Source organism: Falco punctatus, assembly GCF_963210335.1.
Source record: "Falco punctatus genome assembly, chromosome: 2".
NCBI lineage: Eukaryota > Metazoa > Chordata > Aves > Falconiformes > Falconidae > Falco > Falco punctatus.
The window spans coordinates 90,461,115-90,485,398 of record NC_137581.1 but is presented as its reverse complement, the minus strand read 5'-3'; the positions used below and the strand labels follow the sequence as shown (position 1 = coordinate 90,485,398).

The 24,284-nt window shown below is 40.5% G+C and overlaps 1 protein-coding gene across 9 annotated transcripts in view; it reads left to right on the top strand.

The window, feature by feature from the left end:
* CNKSR2 (connector enhancer of kinase suppressor of Ras 2) overlaps positions 1–24,284 on the top strand; it is a gene marked incomplete at its 3' end in the record, with an annotated part of 219,235 nt that overhangs the window by 25,438 nt on the left and 169,513 nt on the right. For 8 of the 9 annotated variants that reach the window (XM_080377571.1, XM_080377569.1, XM_080377565.1 and 5 more), the window contains exon 2: positions 14,220–14,383. In XM_080377571.1, the coding sequence (XP_080233697.1) occupies positions 14,220–14,383 (164 nt within the window). Of the gene's footprint in view, positions 1–10,854; positions 14,384–24,284 lie in introns of those variants that run through there. The other variant, XM_080377566.1, reaches the window with a different exon arrangement.

Genomic DNA, 24,284 nt, shown 5'->3' with positions numbered 1-24,284 from the left:
GCTGACATTATTTTAAAAAGTATATTGCCAAAGAAAATAATTTTTGCTATGATCTAGTTGTATGGGTTGCACTCCCACTTTACAGGCTTAGGCTTATATTGTAGATTTTACATTATGGAATGTGTTCTTTCTTAATAAGCAAGAGGGAGAGTGGGGAAGAGCAGGCATGTAAAGTGGTCCTTGAATGTACTTTTATGTAAAGCTCTCTACTTTGAGTATAGTTTGAGGCAGATTGTCTTAGGCAAGAAGCTTAAAACTGCAATGTTTTTGAGTTCTTAACATACGCGATATCTGTGCATATCAGAATGTAATAAAGCTTTACTTGTAGCACTGTTTGTAAAGTTTTTGACATATTCTGTCCAATTATGGGTGATGTCATTAGGGTTCTTAATTCTGAAATCCCTTCTTGAGAGAAGGCAGATTGAGCCAGTGAATGCTGGGTGATTTTGCTGGTATTAGAAGGAAAATCAAACAGAGGGGAAGGAAGAAGTCATCACAGAAGCACTCCCAAGCAAGTCCAGCATTTTGTCCACGGTTGCTTCAGAGCGGGGTTCAATGTAAGCATATCAAAACTGAGGAATTGCTTGTGGTTGCAAAATGAATAGCGTTGCTTTTAACCACACTGCTGGGCTGCATGAAATCCACAGACCCCATGTGATGACATCACCAAATAAATCTTGAAACCTTATCTGAATCATTAACAGATTTCTCCAGTGGTGGGAGACAGTGTGATGTACTGAGGTAAAGGAAAGCTTTAACAATTGTTACATTATTTCTTCAGGGACACAATGTTCTGCCTTGCTCCAAAAGGATGCCTTCTGGCACAGTAACTTTTGCTGCCTTCTTGGCAGCAAAGCTGGTTTTCCTAGTGAAGAACTATAATAAAGACTGTGGCAGAGCTTATTTGACTATTTTGCGTAATAGCATGTATTAGCCCATGTGAGGGAGGGAGAAGAGGAGATCCCTTCTTGCGACAACAACAGTGTGTTTAATGTGGCTGCTGTGGAGCATGCTGTAAAAACGCAAACATGGTAAGGCATTTGAAAGAACAACCAGTACTTATGTACTCACTTGGTTAATGTCAGGGGTGTGTTTGGCCTACATAAACATCTTCTGACTGTCTTACATATTATACTTGTTTTTTCCCCTTAATACGTGATTCATTTACATTTTGCAGAGGGGTGGGATGGTTAATGAGGCATCATGTGTGAAGTGATGGAAGTGATAAATATTAGAAGTATAGCTCTCCATTTCTTCTTCAAGACACTCCTACACATACCAAAGTATTTGACCTGTGATTTTCAGTTACAGATGTTTCTTTGTCATGTGGAGGGGGATGCAGAGCTTTTTCTGCCCACAGTTCTAAAACCATCCCAAATCTCACACTGTGCTGAATTGTGCAAACTTCTGCTAAGGAGCGCTTCAAGCCTGGGAATTGCATGGGTATTGCAAGAAGGAAGAATGAACTGGAGGGAGTTCACTCAGAGTTTGAAGAAACTTTCCCTCCTGCCTGCCTGCTGTAGGCTTGGACATTTCATGGTTTTGCACTTCCTATAGTCGTATGTGCTAGTGTGAAGCACAGCTGCAGATAATCATGGGAGACAGTGAAAAGCTCTGGAAAATTAGGACTTTTGTATCTTAAGTCCTGAGGGGGTGTTTCAGCCTTACAGCCCCTTCTAAAGTGTTGAAGAAGCCAATACCACACCTATTTAAACAAAACCTCCCATCCTTAGGGGACATGGTGGTTGCATTTCAATGCTTGCAGTCATATTTGGGAATTTGGTAGTTTGTCATTGCTGCATCGTGCAAAATTGTTTGGAGGGCAGATGCCGCGCATTAGTGCAGTTGTGGTTGGAGATGTGCAGCTGTAGCCCAAGGGCTGGTTTGTGTCTGGCTGACTGCGCGTTCACTAGCCCTTTCCAATTCTGGCACTGTTAGGTTGGTAGGGTCCTTGAACCTGGTGGCAGTCACTCCCTATTTTAATATCATTAGTGCTCGCTGCTTGCTTGAGAGCTGTGTTGGAGAAGTAATAAAGCCACATGCTATTGTTAGAGGGACGGTTGTTCTACCTGTGTAAAGCAGTGGTGTGTTCTTTTTGTTTGCAGGCACCAGAATATTGTATGTTTGGCGATATGCTGAGTTTTAGTCTTGTCAATTTGCTTTTCACTGGTACAAAGACAAACCTCTAGAGACTCTGAAGTCAGAAGGACACTGCTGAGAAAAACTTTTTGTTGTGCTCATTTGTTTATATTTTAGGGGCAACCAATCACTAATAGTTACTTCTTATAGTCTGGTGTGTGGTAGCAAGTCCTTAGGAAACATCAAATGCCTACAGTGGTAGTGATGCAGACAGACGTTGTACAAGGAATCATTTTAGAGGAGAAAAATAGTAGCATTTGAAATTTAAAAAAAAATATCTGATGAAACACAAATCAAAGATATGTTATTAATGATATTTAGAACCTTAATTTTATAACGTGGATTGAAAAATGCCTATATGCTGTTAGTTGCAGTATATTCCAGTTTACATGTGATAATTGGAGCAGAAGTGTAGTACTTTGAGGAAGAAGTCAAACATTGATTAGATCCAAGAAAACTTGCCTTTCCTGAGGTGCTCTGCAAACTGGAGTACCTGTGAAAAATGGGAAGGAGGATGATTGTGAGAGTGTGAAAACTGCAAAGTGAGACGGAGTAGAATTAAAAGCAGCTGTTGAGGGATCTGCCTTTATTAGCTAGTCATCTTAAATTTCATGGAGAAAGAGAAGTTTATCAAACGTGTTGGGTCAGGTCCATGTCTCCTTGTATGTTACTTTGTACAGGGTTTAGCATCATGGGGCCTTGTGTGAGACGAGAATGACTGGATTGTTGTGTATCATAAAAATATATTATTACCTGTAAAGCAACAATGCCACTTTCTCCTCTTGCTTTTTGCAAAGCTTTGATGGTACATTCCATGTCCTCAAAGCTGCCTCAGAAATCATGAGGGCATAGACTTAAATAGGAAAAAAAATTGAGACAAAAATGGCATTTCCTCTTTGAAAATTTAGAGGAGTATTTCAGTAATTTTTATAGTCTTACAGTCTTTACAATGCTTAGACAACTTATTGGAGAACTTCTGGTTTTGGTAGAATATGATATTTAAACACCCACCCATCCACTCACCTGTTAGCCTATTGGTCTTGGGCGTGTATGTGTGTGTGACAAAAAGAAGAAGATAAAAAAAAAACCCAAGAAAGAAAAAAATTGTTACAGTTCAGATATTTCCAGTTTATCTCTAGATGCCTCTCAAAATGTGCTGAACTTCTAAACCTGAGCTTAAAATCTGTCATTGTATACACTGAGTTATGAGAGTGAATGCACACTTTCTCATCCCATCCTGATTGTGGCTGCCCTACAGTTGCATGTAGCAGTGTTTGTTTATCAGGAGTAAAAGGATGCATTCCTTTGATTAGCTTCATTTCAGGGATTCCTGATATTTAATGATGCTGTGGGTTGTTCCGCCCCTTTCCCTTCCACTAGCAAAAGAGATTTCCACTGCCATTATCAGCTACACTAACTTTTCAGCACATTTCAGCATTTCTCATGTGCAAAGGCTACAGCTGTTGTTGAACAATGTGGTTGAAGTAATCCAATAATAAGAGTCCTAAATATAGCAATAATTATAACCTCCTACATTGAGAACAATATTGGTAATCAAGGATACTAATCCTTGAGTTTCATAGAAATAGAGCTCGACACTGGTTGTTGCAGTGTTATCCATGTTTTAAGATTTTAAATACTTCGCAAAACTTGTGTTGTGCTTGTGTAAAGATTTGGTTTTGCTATACAGATGGGCATAATGGAACAAAAACCACCCAGAGAAATATGAATGATTACATTTATCAACAGCTAAACAGAACACTTTGGATATTATTCTTGTAATTAAGAAGTCTAACTTGCCATAATAAGCCCTGATTATAAGTAGTCTAACACCAAGGACTGATTTTATTGAAAATATGTCCTATTGGACACTACCCCCAGTTCTATATTGTGTATCTTTAAATCATGCCCATAGTTAGTCTCCATGTACATGTTCTGTCGTGCTTGTCTCCTTTTTTAAATTCCGCATTCTTTTTTTAAGAAGACCCTTTTAAAATTTGGTCAGTGTGAAATTCCTTGTAAAGTAGAGCTGTTGCTGAGCCATGTATAATCCACTAAATTTTGACGTTTCTGCAGTTTTCTGATGAACAGAATTGCCATTTATTGGCAATCACACAACTAATATATTCAGGACTCGTAAGAGTTCACGATCAGGTAAATAGAGTGTATCTGTAGGCACGGAAACAGCAGACATTTCAGAGTTAGATTTGATTTTAAATTCCAGGTTTTGTAGTGACTTGAGGCAGTACTTTCACCTCAGCCTGATGTTTTCTTTGCTGCCACAAATATGGTCTTGACTTCCAAGTTCTCACCTGGCATAATGACATCTCCTTGTTCACTGGTGGCTTTTTCTTTGACTGACCACAGGTGCTTCTCCTGGCAAGGACCTTAAAAAGAACATGCAAGGTCTAAAATATACTTCTGTTTCAATTTCTCATTTTGCACATCTCTTCATGAGCCCAGTGTGATACCTTCGTTATTTACCTCACTGCTGTACACAGGTCTAGTAGCCAGGGTCTCAGCATTTATAATACCTTCAGGAGAGGCTGAATTTGGATTACATTGCTGCTTCTCATGTTCACGTCTTCTGTGTTTTGACTTCTTCATTCTACAAACTTGGCACGCTCTTCTGGATGTAGTAGTATATATCCAGTGGATATAAAGTAAGGGGGTTTATGTATTGTGTTTCTCTTTCATTGCCTAAAAATGTAGTTTTGAGTTAGCAGTACTTCTCTGCTACTGTTTTGACTACGAACACTTGGAAGATTCCTTGAAAAGAATATATCTACTCTAAACTGCACATGGAAAACATGTAATCTTATACTATATTCTGTGAATACACGTTATGCTTGAAGGAATAATTATTTGGATTTTCTCGGTCATTTTAATGGTTGTTTGTAATACTTTGGAATTTTCTTTGACTCCGCTGTATGGGGCGTGGGGGTGGGGGGGTGCGAGGTCGGGGGAGAGAGAGGGGGAATAATTATATAAAGTGAAGGAGAAACATATTTTGCAGTTAGAGGGCTTTTGCCACAGTTGCAGATAACCAAAGCACAAAGTGATTATCCCGCTCTTTTGCAAATACTGCTATAATCCAGATATTTGGCAATTCTTTTTCTCATTAATCCTGTATCCATTCATAAAACCAGAACCTTCAATATTCCACCCCCCCCCTCCCCAGTTCTAAATATATTGTAATTTTTTCCCAATCTGTAATGAAAGCTGCTTCTGTTGTTTCTTTTGCCATCCTGATTTACTCCTGTGGGATGGGACATTACTTTTTTGCAGCTGTCCTGTCCACAGTAGGCATTTGCTATCTACTGCACTTAAAACATTCTGTTCTTTGCTCAGTCTTTTGGCACTGAAAACTGTGACATCTGTTTGTCACATATGAAGCCCAGGAGGTGCTGAAGACCCTGATGCAGTGAGCATCCCTTACGTAGGCAGAGGAGAATTGGCTTTGCCTCTCAGGTGGGGAAGCAGCTAGTTTGGCTTATGCTCTTTCTGTGGTGGCATTCAGATTGAGGGACATGGAGAGTTTCCAAATGCCCATCTCCCACGTACAGATGGTGGGGAAACCTGGCCTTTCCTAGCCTCCCCTCTTGTGCTCTGGTTCTCTTAAGGAGGAAACATGAGTGTGTACCCTAAATAGGAGCTGCTGCGGTGGGGAAAATTGCCTGCTCTGGGCTGCCTGCAGTATCTGTGCCTAGGAGCAGCTCTCTGGTTGAGGTGGAAGAGAGGGAGAAGTTTTCTTGTTGATTGTCTTGCTCTTTACATAAGCAAAGCTTCTATTTTTGTGTAATTGAAGTGAATAGGCTAGTAGCCTACCGGCTCTGGTTTAATAAAGCGTGGGTGAAAATGCCTAAGTCATAGCACAGTATTTTAACTTACCAGGAACTCAGCTGAACATTGAAGTTTGAAACATACCTAGACTCATGTGCAGTTTTAAAGGTGGTAGTTGGCTTAAATTTAATGCATATTTAGTGGTGAGCAGGGAGAAAACAACTGTGATTTTTTTTCTGAATATTTAACATTTTAGTAGTCCCTTCCATCATGCTAGTTTAGGTAAAAATGTTGCAAACAATAGTTTACAATCTGAAAAGACATTGGAGAGTGCTACATAAATGCCCAGTTTAAACTGTGGTTTAATACTGTTTTTTTAATGACTTGTTAAATTCTGTATTGCAGTCCATTGCTTGAACTTGCCCAGGGAAGTTGTCAGTTTGCATCCTCATTCTGATTTTCTAGGGGAGCATAAAAAATACACTCCCTTATCAAAGTTTCAGGTGTGGTAGTTGAACCTATAAAGTTAATCATCTTTCCCTTAGCCCCAAGCTGAAAAGAAGGTTGATAAGGACATAAGCTCTATTACTTTCACTGTGGTGCTCCAATCTTAAGGAAAATGTCTTTTGCCACCAGTTTGGGGAAGAATATTCCATCTAGTTGCCACTGGTTTTAGAACTGTGTCTTTTCATGTATGTCTAAGCAGCTGATTACAAATTTTAATTCAGATCTAACCACAGAAAATGTATTTTAATACTCTATTCTCTCAGAGGTGGGAGGAAACACTGAACTGTTTGCAAAGGGGGAACAGACTGTGGGATCAGAACCTCAGGATGTATTTCATTGAGAGGGTCATTTGAATTTGAATTCCCACAGATGTGCCTAACCTGTTCTGACACTGAATTACAGGGTGGTTTGTTGGCTTGCTTGTTCCAAAAGATAACCTATTGCGCACTTCAAAATAAGACAGTAAGACCTCAGAGAGATCATGAAGTATGGAGTTGTGTTATTAGTTAGGAGATGGCAAGCATGGAAGATTTCCCTGGAGGGTAGCACTGCATCTTGCAATCTTATTCCAGGAAATCGTATGAGTTAAAAGAATGAAATTAAACATTTCTTGATCAGTTTCTACTGTGCTGCTGTAATAAAAGTAATTTATTACATAGAAATCTGCCCAATTTTGCATCTGTGAGCCATTAAAGATTGTTAATGATTTAATGAACTCTGGCTTGGCCCACACAAGGGTAGAACTCTGTGATGGGGGGGGGGGGGGGGGGGGGGGGCGGGGGGGGGAACCAGCTCCAGTATGTTCTGCTTGCAAGGAATCTTTTCTAGAGGATATTTTTTTTTTTAATGTTAAAAGCACTGAATCTTCTGAGCAGTTTCTTTTGGAGGAGCTTTCTTTACTTTGGCTATTGTTTTTTATTTGTTTGGTCCCACAGAGAGGTAGAGTTTGCTTTAAACTTAATGAGAAGAGTTGCTCCTTTTCTGTTAATGCACAGAATAGATCATCTGTGTGTGTAACATCTCAGGGGTATGCCGGCTGACAAAGGTGTGCAATGCATTAACATCTTAAGTGCTCTTCTAAGGCCCCAGTCAAACTGGCCAGGTAGTGAGTGTATAATGGGATCTGGACAGCATTGCCAGACTTTGTGGCTGGTAATCTCAGGTGGAAAGCATGTGAGGCAGGAGAGTTCTTCTTGAGTAGTTAGTGTTCTTGGAGGTCTGTGTTATTTCTGCAGCACAAGATGAAGAATCTTTCAAGAAAAAGGAAAAAAAAGTTACATTGTGTAGTGTTTGCTTTAAAGAGTAGGTCTAGAAGGAAGAGGAGTACTTATCATTGTACAGTTTTACTCTAAACTTTCTTTTTATTGGAACATCTGTGCCTTTACATATACTTTAAGAAACTTGGGGTTAATTTGGGTGAGGAGCAGGGTTGTTGACTATGAGACTCTTACTTGTGTATTGACATCACAAAACCTGTGTGATGTACTACAGTGCCTTATGCATCCAGAATATAACAACAGACCAGGTTTTTGGACAGATGCCACTGTTCTTGAATTATACGGGACTGCTAGGTGCTTGGCAACCTTAATTGCACCCATGGCCAGGAACAATGTTTAGTACATTAAACTGGGTTATTTGCTAGGATTCCTGTGGCATATGGGTTGTGTGCCATCCTCTGATATGAGGGCATCTGCACGTAGAAGCAGAGCAAACCTTTACAGCTAGAAAAATTTCTCACTACACTGAGGTTGGGTGGATGCTGGACTTGCAGGAATATTGTAAAAGACATAGTACTGTTAAGAAAGCTGTGCTTTCCCCATTAGCTTCCAGGGTGTTTGCATGGACTCCAGGCACCTGATGTGTTTTGGTACATCTTGTCCTTTCCCAAGTTAAATGGCATTATCAGCCAGGAGCACCCATTCCCTGCAGCTCCCCTCCTGTTGATCTCAATGTAGCAGCACCTGGCCTGCTGCTGGCAAACAGGGCTGTCTGCTGTGGCTCTGGGGACAAAAGGTGTGGGTAGGGAAAGCTGGCGGTCTATAATAATAAGAATAAGAATAATTTCCTATCTGTGTACAGTTTTGTTTACAAAAAGAATAGCTGCTTTTTAAGAAATGGAATGTCAGAAATAAATTACTTTAAAAAGATGTTCTGTTTAGGGAATGAGGGGAAGTATTTGTGTCAGGCTATTCTGAAAATGTCACACAACCTATGGTTAAATTATTTTGTTCTTTCCTGGCTGTAGTTTTTACAAAATTAGTGACTCAAGCAATCGTCAGTAGTATTTTTGTTGTTTTAATATTTTTTTCTTGCCCGATGTGAACTACGTGCATCCGTCTAAATTACATCTGAATGACAAAAATACATAGATAGCAGCAGGAGGAAGAGTAATGGCTTTATATAGAATTAACTGTCAGTAAGTGTTTATTAAGTGCATCTGTCATGTCTTATTCTGGATTTGTGTTGCTAGTCTTAGATGGGAATTAATTTTTTGATACCTGATGACGTTGAATATTTTAATGTTATTATTCTCATTCAGTAGTCTATGTAAGCAGTGTGGGACTTAAATTCAGGAACATCAGAAGTACTTACTGCTTTCTTTTTTAGTCATTTAGCAAACTCACATCTATGGCCTATTTTTAATACTTTTTTAGATGAAATGTTTTACGTATTGTCAAGAATACTATTTTTTTTTTCAAAAGATAAATGCCATTATACATGGGACTGTGCTTGTAAAAGAGTTCATGCAATTAGTATATTGCGTGGAAAACTTGGGCTAAGCAGGACTTTAGGAGAAAATATGTACAAATATGGATAAATCCAGAAGGCTCATGTCAGATAATTGAAGATAATGGTATTTTGTGTGTGTGTGTGAACTAGTAAAGTGGATTCAAGAAGATTTGAGAAAAATTATTTCCCTTCGCAACCTAAATTTAAATGTCTAAATGAGTTCACTAGGACTTGGTAAATGGCCTTACTTTCAGGTGTCAGGCAGAGAAGACTATCTGATTTGTATTGCTGCTTGTCCGTTTGCTAACAATGAGCATTGCGTAGCATGTAAGAGAGAGATGGCACCATTTGCATGAACTGAGGGCTCGCATTGAAATTTTTTGGGAATGTGCAGGACTGTTATGGTCTTTGAATGTTCTGAAGCAAGAAAGAGAGAAATTAAGATCTTCACCTTGTACATCACACTGATTATGCATGTGTTGTGTTGGTCTACAGCGAAACATTACTTTTGATTAACAAGCAGTTCTAAGGTCAAAGGCAGAGTATTCATTATTTAAGTATGAAAGGAAAATGTATCAAAAATACCGTGGGGCACCCCACAAAGTAGCAGTCTCTGTTGTTTCGGCCTTAGTGAGTGCTCCTGTTCTCTTTTCCATGCATATGTGTTGCAACTGAGTCATTTTATGGATCAGTCTTGGTGGTTCTGATAATTCGTTACCTCCTGTAGAGGAATCAAATTGAGGAGAATAAAAGCTTTAGTAGAGTTTAGCCATTTGTATTTTTTTGGTTGGAGAATTAGGGAACAATTTTTAGCTCCTCACAAGCCAGTTAAGCATATCTGAGAACCAGGCTATGTGGCAAGATGTGATACATGATCATTCCTTGATCACCATTTTTGTTCCTTGTTAATATGTTATGCATATGACTGATCATAGAATCACAGTATTCTTTAGGTTGAAAAAGACCTTTAAGATCATTGAGCCCAATCATTAACCTAACACTGCCAAGTCCACCGCTAACCATGTCCCTAAGTGCCACATCTACACTTCTTAGATATGTCTATGGGTTGTGACTTAACCTGGGCAACTTCCCTGGGCAGCCTGTTCCGATGCTTGACAACCCTTTCTGCGAAGATTTTTTTTTTTCCCTAATATCCAATCTAAACCTCCCCTAGCGCAACTTGAGGCGCTTCCCTCCTGTCCTATTCCTGGTTACTTGGGAAAAGAGAATGACATCCACCTGCCTACAGGCTCCTTTCAGGTGGCCGTAGAGAGCAATAAAGTCTCCCCTCAGCCTCCTTTTCTCCAGGCTAAACAGCCCCAGTTCCCTCAGCCACTCCTCAGACTTGTGCTCCAGACCCTTCACCAGCTTTGTTGCCCTTCCCTGGACACACTCCAGCACCTCAATGTCTTTCTTGCAGTGAAGGGCCCAAAACTGAACACAGTGTTCGAGGTGCGGCCTCACCAGTGCCACGTACAAGGGGACGATCACTGCCCTAGTCCTGCTGGCCACACCGCCTCTGGTACAAGCCTGGATGCTGTTTGGCCTTCTTGGCCACCCGGGCATGCTGCCAGCTCATGTTCAGCTGGCTGTCGACCAACACCCTCAGGTCCTTTTCCACCAGGCAGCTTTCCAGCTGCTGTTCCCCAAGCCTGTGGCGTTGTGTGGGGTTGTTGTGGCCCAAGTGCAGAACCCAGCACTTCACCTTGAACCTCATACAATTGGCCTCAGCCCATTGGTCCAGCCTGCCCAGATCCCTCTGCAGAACCTTCCTGCCCTGCAGCAGATCAACACTCCTGCCCAGCTTGGTGTCATCTGCAAACTGGCTGAGGGTGCACTCGATCCCCTCACCCATTGATCATTGATAAAGGTATTACAGAGAAGTGACCCCAGTACTGAGCCCTGGGGAACACCATGTATGACCAGCTGCCAACTGGATGTGACTTGATTCCCCACCACTCTGGGCCTTGTCATTCAGCCAGTTTTTTATCCAGCAAAGAGTACAGTTATCCAAGCCATGAGCAGGCAGTTTCTCCAGAAGAATGCTGTGGGAAATGGTGTCAAAGGCTTTACTAAAGGCCAGGCAGACAACATCCACAGCCTTTCCCTCACCCACTAAGCAGGTCACCTTGTCACAGAAGGAGATCAGGACGGTCAGGCAGGACCTGCCTTTCGCAAACCCCTGGTGGCTGGGCCTGATCACCTGGTTTCCCTGTACGCGTTGCATGACGGCACTCAAGATGGTCTGCTCCATAACCTTCCCCAGCCCCGAGGTCAGGCTGACAGCTCTGTAGTTCCCTGGATCCCCCTTCTGGCCCTTCCTGTAGATGGGTGTCACGTTTGCCAACTTCCAGTCACCTGGGACCTCCCCGGTTAGCCAGGACTGCTGATAAATGATGGGAAGTGGCTCGGTGAGCACCGCCAGCTCCCTCAGTACCTTGGGTGGATCCCACCCGGTTCCATAGACCTGTGTGTGTCTGAGTGGTGTAGCAGGTCACTGACCGTTTCCCCTTGGATTGTGGGGGCTTCATTCTGCTCCCCATCCCTGTCTTCCAGCCCGGAGGGATGGGTACCTGGAGAATAACTGGTCCTACTGTTAAAGACTGAGGCAAAGAAGGCATGAAGTACCTCAGCCTTTTCCTCATCCTTTCTCACTATGTTTCCCCCCACATCCAGTAAAGGATGGAGATTCTCCTTAGCCCTCCTTTTGTTACTAATGTACTTACAGAAACATTTTTTTATGGTCTTTTACAGCAGTAGCTAGATGAAGTTCTAGCCGGGCCTTGGCCCTTCTGATTTTCTCCCTGCATAACCTCATGACATCCTTGTGGTCCTCCTGAGTGGCCTGTCCCTTCTTCCAGAGGTCATGAACTCTTTTGTTTCCTGAGTTCCAGCCAAAGCTCTCTGTTCAGCCAGGCCAGTCTTCCCTACTGATTTGTCTTTTGGTCCGTGGGATGTCCTGCTCCTGTGCCTTTAAGATTTCCTTCTTGAAGAACAATTTGAACAATGATTTGATTAGAAAGGGAAGTGAATGGAAGGCATAGCTTCAAATGCTTGATTAACCTAGACCTTTAAGTGGCTTTGTTTTGGAGGCAGGAAATCAGGTGGCTTTGGAAGGATGCAGCTTTTTGGAAGGTTGGAAGCAGCTTAAGTTACAGACCTGCTCCTGTGTCTCAGGCCTGGAGCATTTGATTTACAGTGTGTTTGCATGTAGTTTAGTTTCGGTGTATGAATTCTAGAAGTTAAAGCCATGTGAAGATTGTGCTGGTGTGTTGTAGCAGGGACAGAGTGTGGGTCACGCTTGCCTGAGAGCTAAGCCAGCAATGGCCGGCTGGCCTGGCACTGCAGCATCCCTGCCTGCAGTACCAAGGTGTTCCTTGTGTAAGTCTCTCTTGAGGTGTGGTTACACCCTAAAAGGGTTGAATGAGAACCAAAAATGCAAGGTGTCCAGTTTCAGAGACGCTTTATGCTATAAGCTGGGGTTTTTTATGAGGCAGCTGGGGCTCAGCAGTCAGATCAATACTTCCTCCTTGTGTATCTTCAGATTTTCCAGACATTTTTATTAGCCAATAAAAATGTTCTCACTTCCTTGCAACCTAACGAGCAGATGTCTTTTCAACATTAGGATTTTTTGAAGACAACCATCAGAAAAGTGGTATCTCTCAAGAAGCAGCTAAATTAACACATTCAGGTTTTTGTCAAATCCTGCCACTTGGTAGGAGTCATGCTGATCCATCAGAAGGTATTTGAGACAGAAATTTTAGATGGACCACCAAATACCCAAGAGTCTTCCTTATCCCCTTGGCACAGGGATGCACATGCTGCAGAGCTTCCCCGTACTGGTCTGGCACTCTTAGGCCAAGGTTGATGGGGAAGAGAAGCATGATGGATTATCCCATGTTTTGCAGTGCACTTTGCTCCAGGCAAAAATGTGTAGTCAGCCACATGTTGTTAGACTGATAATCAAGCTGAATAGCTAGGATAGGGGTAGCCTCCAAAGCAGGACCTGGTCCTGCACAACCCTGCACTCATCCTGTGCAAATATGTTGCATGCACTTCTAGGATCTTTTTTGGCATGATGGGCCTGTTTCCCCAATTACTCTGTTCTGGGGAGAACACAGGTCTTGATTTTAGTGGCTTTTCATGCTCGGTAAGTTTTTGTGTGCTGTGAGTGACTGTACGTTTTCTGAACTGAGGTACATTGAGCTGGATCTGCTGCTGCAATTGTTGCCCAGTTTACGCATTCACAGTGCTACCACCTTTCTTGTTCTCTAGAGCTCTTTGCAGCTTATTTTAGGGCTGGCATGATCTGTGAACTTTCAGGTGGCTCAGCAGTGTATGAACGGTCTTGGAGTAGGAGAGATGCTAAGATGTGGCACTGCTGTTTTTGTGTTTCACTGCATGGGGCACTGTAGTCAAGCGTCCTGTGAGGAGAGATTCCTAGCCGAGTGCATCTGCAGCATCCCCTCCTGGCCATGTGACCTACCATGGCGGAGGTATGCTGGAAGCATGATTAAGAGGTGCTGACAGCTAGTGACTCCTGAATGTATGGCATGAAGCATAATCACACTCTCATTATTCTCTTAGAATTTTTCTCTGACACAAATGCTTTCCTTTGTTTCCAGTCTCTTACAGTGCTGTAATAACTAACAGCATCTGTTGATACACAGGACCCAGAAAAGGATGCAAGTCTTCCTCCCTTCCATTGTTCTCTCTTCTCTCCCCTCCCAGATGCAATGGAGGCATTACTAACATAGCTGCTATTAGGGGCTCCAAATAGGCATTCATAGTGCAGTTTACTACAAGAATTCAGGACTCTCTTCGGGGTTCAGGAGCAGCTGGTATTGTCCACGGGTGGAAAAGCCACAGCTGACATAGCTCTCCAAATTTTAAGATTTCTGGGTAGCACTACATTTTTTGTGATGTTGAAATACTTCTCTTAAAGATAGGGCAAATGTCCTCCGTTGGCTTGATTTTTGGTTCCAGCCCATTTTTACTTCCTCTGGCAGTACAAAATATTGCTAACTTTTGTCTTCCCTTCTTCCATCCTGTTTATACAGGTCTTGATGATTGCCTGCAGCAATATATAAAGAACTTTGAGAGAGAGAAGATTAGTGGTGACCAGCTACTACGCATTACTCATCAAGAACTGGAAGATCTTGGAGTCACACGAATTGGCCATCAGGAGCTTATCTTGGAAGCGGTAGACTTGCTCTGCGCACTGGTAAACTTCTTGGGGAAAAAAGGGGCAGAGAGTGAACCGTTTTTCCGTATTCAGTTTGTATATTCACATTTCTAGTCCTAAAGACTAAGTAGTTCAAGAAACTCCTGACTTATAATGTTTAAGCAATTTAGCATTTTAAACCAGAGGCACAATAAAGAATCTCCTGATAGGCTGGTGCTTGTTAAATTAATTGGTGTCAGAAATTTAAGACTTGCATAGCTGTCTTTATAGAAGAAAAGTTTATCTGAAATCACAAAAGAGCTGGACTGTGTTTGGTTTGAAATACAAAACAGTTATATATGTGATTGCAGTAATTGAGTGCCAGTTGCCCTTTACAAACAAAATGTCCAGATAGTAACCATGTCATTTTTCATTGATCCTTTCATGCAAATTATGTTTTAGATGATTATTTAAGGTTGCTGAAACATAGCTTCTTGTATTTCACAGCAGGAAAGTTTAAATATGGAAGTAATTATCTTATGTGCAAATAATACATCTTTGATGGAGCATACAGAGGGATTTTGGTAATGGTCTTTTCAGTCAGGTTGTGTCATGCATAACTGGGCTGACTTTACCCTTACAAAAATTTCATGTGTGCCTGTAAATATTAGTGATAGATTGGGCACACTGTCTGCATTCTCCACTGTAGGAAGGATTGCGAACAGTTCGACTAAGATGTACTTGACTACCTAAAGTGGCGTTTTGTTGATTTTTAATGCATACTACTTTTCCAAGCCTCAAAAGCAGCTTTAAGAAAGCTGAATCCCAGTAGAGGCAATCAAAGATGGCAGGCTGAAAGACTCTTCAGAAAGGCTTGTAGATTCTCAGTATGGAGCAGCTTTTCTGAATATCCTTTTGTGGCATCCTTGGGAGATAGATAGTGAGGGGTAGTGAAGAGAAAAGAGTGAAAAAAAATGCAAAAGAAAAAGAAAAAAAGAGAACAAAAGCTTGTACATAAAGGAAGACATTTGCTTTTAAACACATCTTAGATTCTTTTTTTAGAGTACTGTTTATAATAACGTTGCAGAGTGGCTCAGTGCAATACATTAACTCATCTATTTGTTTTTTAAACAACAGAAAGGATGCAATCCTAAAAAAAGCATGCTACTGATATAGAAGGGAACATTAAAAAAGTTATTCTGAAAGTACTTTTTCATCAGACAGTGCAAAAAGAAACAAGAAAGTAAATATTTTAATTAACTGAGACAAAATCTTAGTTAGGGGGAACACTGATAACCATTTTTCCCAGGAACACAGGGAGACAGATTGTGGCTCTTTCAAAAATCACCTATTTTCCCAGGAAAAAAAAAAAAAATTATTAGCTGAAATATCTTTTTTTTCCTGGTTATGTAATTACAGATGTTGTCTTTAGACAAACAAACACAACTTGTCTTTGTAGCTCACTTATCTTAGGGAAAAGCATATGGAACTAAGTGGAATATAAAATAAGGAATTTGTAGTGAAGGCTGACACTGCATCCTTAATTCGTGCAGCAGGTCTCAGCCTTCCTGGTCCTTTGTTACACGTACAGTGGTGTCTGCTTTTTTGAGTTCATCTTAAAGAAAACTTCATCACTGAAACACAATAGCATGTGTTCATATCACAGCTTCTAATTTAAGCTGAGGTTTTTGCGGTCTCACAATTGGCTTCTGATCACTCCTCAGGGATACAAAATGTGATTGTTAATATTGATTTTAGTGGAGTTAATTGGAATTTATTGTTCATGAATCAGATAAACCTCTTAGGAAATTTAATTCAGAGACAATCCTTTCGGCTATACTGGTCCTATACTTACAGACATTCCTTTTTTTATTGCATCAGTAAGTATCTGTCCTGGTTAGTGCCTGCCCATTCTTCCGATTAGCCTCTAACATTGACTGTATTGTTTAGGAGAACTTTGAGCTTATGACTTTCCAATGCAGGGTAACTGCTAGTGCAGGTAGCCACTGTGCAAGGGTGGGTTTTTTAATGAAAATTATCTGATTATTTTTTATGTTTCACTGGAGTTTTACGTTTCATGGTGGAATTTGGCATGAGTTACAAGTGTAAGATCCAACTGAGTTAACATCTGTTTGGATGCTGGAGATGATGGGTGGAGTGATGGGGTACGGGTAGTAACATTAATTTTGCCTTGCAAACACAATCTCTGATTGATTTTAAACTAATTGTTAAAAAGCAAAAGGATTGTCACTTCTGATTCTGCTCTCCATTCTGTTTGAGTTAGTGAGTGACCACCTAAACAGTTTTTGGTATTGAGGACAATTGAGGGGGACAGAACCATCTCTCACTGTTTGCTCCTGCTTTCACGCTGCAGGGGAGAGTTGCCATGAATGAGGAAAGCTTTTGCAATGCTGTTAGCTGCTTTCTTCCTGCCTCCCTTCCCAGCAATTTTTTGGTGTAAACTTCTACTCACAGTTTCTGCCCTGTCAGCTGTGGATATGGCAAAGGGCAACCCAGCTGCTTATGTTGCACGCTTGTAGTTCACGGGGCAGCATTTTCTTCCTGGAGGAAAGTGAAGAGCCTGAACAAGCATGTTTGGCTGTTAACGGAGAGAGCATGGGACCTTCTTAACCCAGGCGGAGGCCGTTGAACAGTGCTAAATAGACAAACTGCTGCAATAGTAGTTGGGAACCAGTTATGATTGACAGCAGTATTTAAAGGATGTTCTTTATTGATTTGACAGAAGGTGAGTGGGTGGCTATGGTTTCCCACAGTATTCTCTTCCTGTCATAAGCACTTGCAACAAATGGATCCTCCGGTGTTCATTAGCTGATCACAGAACAAATGGTGGCCCATGCTATCCATCTCAGTAGAGTCTCTTTTGGCTGCCAGCATGCCATACTATGCTCTTGACAGGAGAGCAATCATCCTGGGGGTGAGATTCACAGGTTTTCTTTTCCTGTGGTGCTTCAGTGAAGAAGGAATAAAGATTTTGCCCAGCTGCTACTGCTGTTGCAGGTCACACTTGCTGATAATGATAGAGGTAATCATACTGCATACCATCACTGAAGGTGAATGTGCTCTAGGAGAGAGCAGGCAATGTAATTAATGGGGTTTGTCTTTTCCCTCTATCCTTCAGTCTGTGAAGGTGGGAGCATGTTCAATAGATTGTCTTGCCTCAGTGCAGTTTTGTGTTTTATAAAATCTGTATGTCAGAAAGGGCAAGATAAATGAAATGTCCTTTCTGCTCGAAAGAAAGAGGTAGTGAGGTCTGTGATAGTATTTCATTGCTGCTAAGAGTTTGTTGCATGGTTTTCAATCACTCCTTGAGAACCCACCATGACGGATATATGCCTGTAGAGTTGTTCTGTTTCCAGCAAGGCATGTCTCTTGTCCTTCCCTTTCTGTTCAAACCAGGACATGAAATGGAGATCACACTGGCGGGACCAACAGGTAGATTCCTGCTTGATGTGGATCTGCATGTTTATTCATACTGACAAAATCTCAAAAAATAATTCACACTCAAAAAATAATTGACATCTCAAACCTGGTTGAAAAATGGTGAACTAAGAAACTGCATGTCCAGCTCTAGAGATACAGGAGAAACTGCACTGAGTTAAGTACCTTGGCATTTTTTTTTGATCCAGGCTACTTCCAGATAATAAAACATACACTTGTTCATCAGTTATAAAAATTACCAGCCAGATCTAGCCTCAACATGATCCTTTTCAGTATGTGTGTGGTGGTGAAGCTAGTCGAAGACTGGTTTACATTTCATCAGTAAACACTAGTGTAGCAGACCTTCACACGTAAGATGTGATGAGCCTTGTTTCTTTGATGGTTGCTTTAAGAAGTGGATGTGAATAAGCAATGCCAACAGAAAGCAAATTGAGGAAGGGTGGAGGTTATGCTTATGAAAAGAGAAATGCATACTGAAGAACATGTTACTTAGATAATGGCATATCACTGTATCAGTCAGTCTTCAGGTTTGGAGTGCATCTGGAGGTCTTGTAGTTCCCGAAATACCTAACTGTGTTCCAGAAAGCAAAGAAATACATGCAATTCTTTATCCATCATCTGTTTGTCAAGAGATGGAGTTTCATTTATCAAAACTGGGTATGACCATATTTTGCTAAGAGTCCATGAACTCTAAATTTTATGTCTCTTTGATATTATATTTTTCCGAGAACTTACTACCCTTTGTCTCACTGCCTGCAGAATACAAAGACTGAAGCTGAAGATTTCTTCCTCCATCTTTAAGAAAATGGTCTAGTTTACCTGATGTATCACTGCAATGCATTGATGTATGAGGATTTTTTTTCTGCTTTATTTCTCCAATATATCACGTACATGGTGTTTGCGTGAAGATTAAATTTGTTTCATTTGATTCTGAACATTTGCAAATATTCTTTGAAAGGAGACCTTAAAGCAGGAAGTATTTTGTTCAGGGGAGATAAGAGTATTTTAAAAACTTCACAAATAACTTTTGGATGCTTTAAAGTTTTCCTTGAACAAAGAACTTAGTAAAGTCCCTGTGAATTAGCAAAATACTTCTTCAGGGAATCTGTATTTGTGTAGAATAGAGCTTGGTTAAAAACCAAAACAGAACAGTTTTTGCTTTGTACAATGTACTGGTTTCAGTACTGGCTTCATGCTAGTTGTTTAAATCTTCTATGGCTGCACAGGAATGTGTTATACACTGCATATTTGAATGTATAAAGCTGGAACATTGCAGCAGATCAAATAGCATTATTATTTGGCAGAGAAAACATTGGTGTGCACTAACAGCATGAAATTACTTACCATTTAGCAATAACACAAAACATTTATATACAAATGAATGTAAAAAATAGACCTACTTTACTCATGAATTATTCGATTCCTCTTAAGAGTTACGCCTTTTATCTTAATTTTGTTGTCTTGCCATTTCTCAGAAAGAAATCCTTTCCTTTAACCTTATCACTAGTCAGATCTTAAAACTACTTTTGTCAGTAATAGTGGATATTAGACTTAATCACCGTAGTGCTAAATGAGGAAGACTTCATTTTGGAATGGAGATTTGTATGTACTGGAGTTGGGATTTATTGTTAATATTCTGCATGCTCATAGCAGAAAAATTACTTGCCCTTTTCACTACTGCCCTTTGCAAGTTATAGTTCTGCTTTTATATCATTAGCCTTCTTGTCTTCAGCCTGAGCTAACTTAACTGCAGAGAAGGAAATCCTGGAGTCCATCACCAGATCAATAAAGCTAAAGAGTTAAAGGGCTTCTGATAGCTCACATAGATCATGTTGAAAATGTTTGTTGCTTGCATTACTAGATCATTTATACAGAAGTGCAGTAAATCCTGTGGTATGCCAAAGGCAGCAAGTATGTCTGTATGCAAAGAGTGAATGTTCTTCCTCCCACCTGCCTCAAGAATCAGTTATGGATCCTAGATGCTTTTCTTAGTTATCTCTTTTGCTTTGGGCTGTTGGCAGTTTTGGGCAAGTATGAAATATATGCCCTGGTTCACAGTCATAGCATGGTTTGTATTGAAAGGGACCTTTAAAGATGCAAACCCCTAGTTAAAAGCAGACTGGATAAAAAAAAAGCTGTTACAATGTAAAATGTTTTAAAGAGGTAGTGTGTTCATAAAAATTTACTTTTTTTTTAAAAAAAAAACCTGCTGATTAGGTGTCTAAGACTTTGTGAAATGCATGTAACTGCATATGTAAGTGGTGGTTTGAATTCTGGAGAAGTAAGAGCACTTGGCTGGCTAGGGACAAAATTACATGAGAAAGTAGAAAAACAAAAAAATAATGAGCACTTGGTCTTGCAGAGTTTGCTGATTGAGTAAGAGTGAGAGGAATAGTTTATATAATTGCTCTGTTAGTGCTACAAAGCATGACCAGGGCTTGGCATTTTGATGTGTTGCTTGATTGTGCTGTAGGAAAAGAAGGGTGTTTTTCAGAAAAGGGGATGATTATGGTGGTTATTAATCTTTCCCAGGTTCTGCAGGGCTGTAGGTATCATGCATCTGAAGTTTTTTCTGACTCTGTAAACATTTAGGACAGATATTTATACTTTTTGAAACCATATGCCTTTTAATCGGTGTATGTTTAATAATTGCAGTAAATTATGTGTCATTTAAGCTATCTGGCTTTTTCTCCTTATCTACTTATTCTTTGTTTGTGAAACAGATGTGTAAGAATCATGTGTTATGCACTTCTAAATTACCCCATATGTCAGTGATATTTGAAGAAGAGATAACCTTAGTGTTGGCATTTCGTGACGGAAGAAGGGCCGTTAGAAATATATGTTGTAGGCAGAGCCGATGAGGTATAAAGTTACATAAGGCACCTTCCATATGACAAGCTGTGTTCTCAGTTGCTCGCAGCTTTGGGCTGGTAAGCTATCTGCCTCATTCTTTGTGGGATGTGTTGAGCAAAATGTTTTGGAGAATGAGGTTCAGATGCATTTTGTTCATTCAGTTTTGGAGGTAAAGGTTGGAACATTTCTTGGTGAATTTTTGGCTGCCCCAGATTCTGAGGTGTGGTTTTGAAATTGCTGTCATGTGCTACAGTATCCATGTGATGCTATTTTGATTAGTCATTTAAAAACTTCCCCAGGCTTCCTGAGAACTGAGAACTATATGAACTTCACTGTTTTCAGGTTGCTTGTTTAAAAGCAATAAATAATACATTCAGAAATGTTGCACAAGAATTAAATATGGACGATTAAAGCATTCAACAATAGTAAGGATTAAGTGTGCCCAAGGTTGTCTAAAGTCCATTTCATAACAGTCATATGCTATTCTTACCTAAAACTCCTGCATTTGGTCTGTAAGTTGAAAAAGACTTCTTGAAAAGATGCATTGGAGAGAAAACTTATGGTTTCATCCCTCTGATTGTTATCCATATTACTGAGAGATATCAGACATAACTGAGAAGTTACATTTCTTTACACATAATTTATTATACACTGTACAGAATTTATTACACAGTACAGCTATGTAGACTATAATATTTATCTTTTCAAAACATTACCCTTTTTTTTTCCTCTTTTAAAAAATAATGTTTGTATGTGTGATGACAAACATTTGCAAAAGAAAAAATAAAACTTTACCTTCTGTAATTTATACAGGCATGGTTACCTTCTCCAGAGGGGCAGCAGAAATTAATCGATGTAAACACTGCTATCTGCTCTGCCTGCCAGGTGAAAACTGTTTTTATTTTCCTTTTGCCGCCAAGCATCAGTGTAACCGTAATATCTTCAATTCCCATCTTGTGCCTCTTCAGTGACAGTTAGCACTGGTCACCGCATGCCTTTTGCTTCACGTGGTTTTCAGCAGCTTTCTGGGCTGAAGAGAAAGCACAGTTATTTAGGGAGGGAGGCAGAGAGGTCATATGCTCATGTAGCTGTCTTGGATTGTTTCTAGGAGTCAAACAATGTCATTAACTTGATGTGGCCTTTGTGCTTGGAGATGTAGAGGCATTTGTGGTTGCATTAAAGTTGTGAACAAGAAGTGTTCTAAGGGATTTCTGAATTTGTTAATGGTACTGTGGTGATGTCTTGTATTGCATATTGGGATGTGTTTAGATCTGGACTTTTTTTGGTATCTGAGCTTAGTTTTTTCACTTAGCTGAGATGTCTTTGCATTTGCAATGAGCAGCATAAAAATATGCTAAACTAAAGGTACAGTAGCTTCTAGACACCCTGTCTGAGCCAGCAGAGATAGCAGTATATGAGTTAAGAACACTTTACTTTTTAACCTGTGCTAGCAGTGTGAGTGCTAGCACTTGCCTGCCAGCCAGGAAAGAGATAAAATGAGGTCTGATTTTTAATTTTTAATTATTTTTGTTTGTTTGTTTGGGAGAAGTGGGGAACACAAGGAATGAACATTGATCAAGCTAATCCAAGAAAATTTCAGTTTACTTCCAAAGTTTGGTTACTGAAGTGTCTTCCTACCCTGTGGTGCTGGTGCAAGGATGGGCTGGCAGAGGGACTAAGCTGGCTCTCCTCACCAAAAATAAAGCAAAACTCATCAGTGGTGATTAGAGCTGCTGCTTGTCAGCTGTGCAGAAAAGAGCTACAATTCATCACTCACACTGTCATGTGAATCCACAGAAAAGTAATTAGCAGGTAAAATGTCTATTAATAGCTCCCACCACCTTTAGTTTGAACACCTGCTGACAAGCTATTACTCTGTGTAGCTTAGCTTCATCAAGTTCTTGTTTTGTGATTGCCAGAAGAGACTCCATTAGAGCCATTTCTGTTGGGGCAGGGTGTCTCTGAAGAGGTTTGTGGTTCTTTCAGTGGCTGTGAATTTATTTTGGCTAATGAAAGCGTAACTTGCGTTAGTGCCGACTAAATGTAGACTAGGGGAAAACAAAGAATTGTCTCCTTTTCTTGCAATTATCTTCTTACGGTGCTTGAAAATATATGCAGTGCATTTCTAAGAAAACCATGCTGCTAGTAGTATATTATTGCATACAAAGTATGTTTAAACTTGGCATTTACTATTCGAGCAAGGTTTTTTTCAATATTAGAACATGCAACCCTTTGTTCATTTTTAACGTGGGCCAGAAATATTAGTGATAAACAAAGTGGGGATTTTGTTAGTTTGGCTGCTGTTTTCAGATCCTTCTACTTGAAGGCTTCAATAAACACAGCTGCCCAAAAATATACTCTGCCTGAAATGTATCTCTGTATTTTCTATCTCTAGCTTTATCTGTCTCATATTACAGGTGGAAGCTTTACTGAAATCAGTGCCATTCCTCATGTAGGACTGAATTTTATGTGTAGCTTAGGCATTATATTTGTCCCTCAGTCTTTTACATTAAAGAACACACACACATTTGATGAATATGTGTGAAAATGGACTTTGTATCTGTTAACATTGTCTCTTCCTGTCCACATACCTGTTGGTGAAAAAAGACATCTGAGAAAGAGTGTGTCTGTAGATGGCTGTCACTTGAAATATTAACAAGAGGCCACTAGGCTTATATAGGAGCTGATTTTCTAAGAAGCATGTACATAAATGCAGCCTATTTTCCTGTCATAGAATAAACTTTTGAGCATTGTTTTGCACCATCTGCAGTGTTCAATATTGCAGATTTTCTTTTTGCCGGTGCTTTACTTTCTGGTGAGACCGGAGGCCTGTACATTGCTGGTCAGGGTTCCTGCTGTGATGGGTATGGCATACCAGCGCAGGTGGGTACCCATCACCTGCCTCTCTAAGCAGATGAGGTACAGACAATGTGACAAAGTGGGAGATGGAGATAGAGAGGAAGGTGAAATAATTTCAGGTTGTTGAGGAGGAGCGTTGGGATCCAGCAGGGGCCTCCCAGCTGTGGACCTCATGCGTGGCCTGGCTGGGGACGTGAGTGGGTGCCTGGGCCCGGCCAGCTCGTTCCCTGCACCCACCCCTGCCTTAGCGAGGTATTTGGATAAGCACACTCAGTTTCTTAGGAGCATCCACCTGAATTGGGAAGTTCAACATTTCGGTGTGTCAGAAAGATGGAAACCCTGTGGCCAGCCCACGGTTTGCGGTGGTTCCCCCTGTGTCTGGGGATGTGCTGGTGGTTGTCGTGGGGCTCGCTTGTGATGGGGTTTTGGTTTGGCTGATCTGTAAGACATTTGTGTGATGTATCTTTCATCCAAAATATCTTTCATTTGGTTTGTTCCCTGTTAATTTTGCCAAAATGAACTAGATGTTCAAGCAGTAGAATGAAATAAGAACAAACCTGGTATTTTTTCCCAGCTGACTCCTACCCAGTTTTCAGTATCTGTTGTGCTTTCTCAGCCACAGCAACCACAGCAAACCACAGAAAAAAACAATTAATTTTTATCTGATGTTTATCGCTTTAATTTGGACTGATTTAATAAGTTATTAGTTATGAGTTGTTTAGCTGCAAAATAAAGTAAGGTTTTTTTTTTCCATCTCAATTTATTGTTTTCACCTTGTACTTTTTTATTT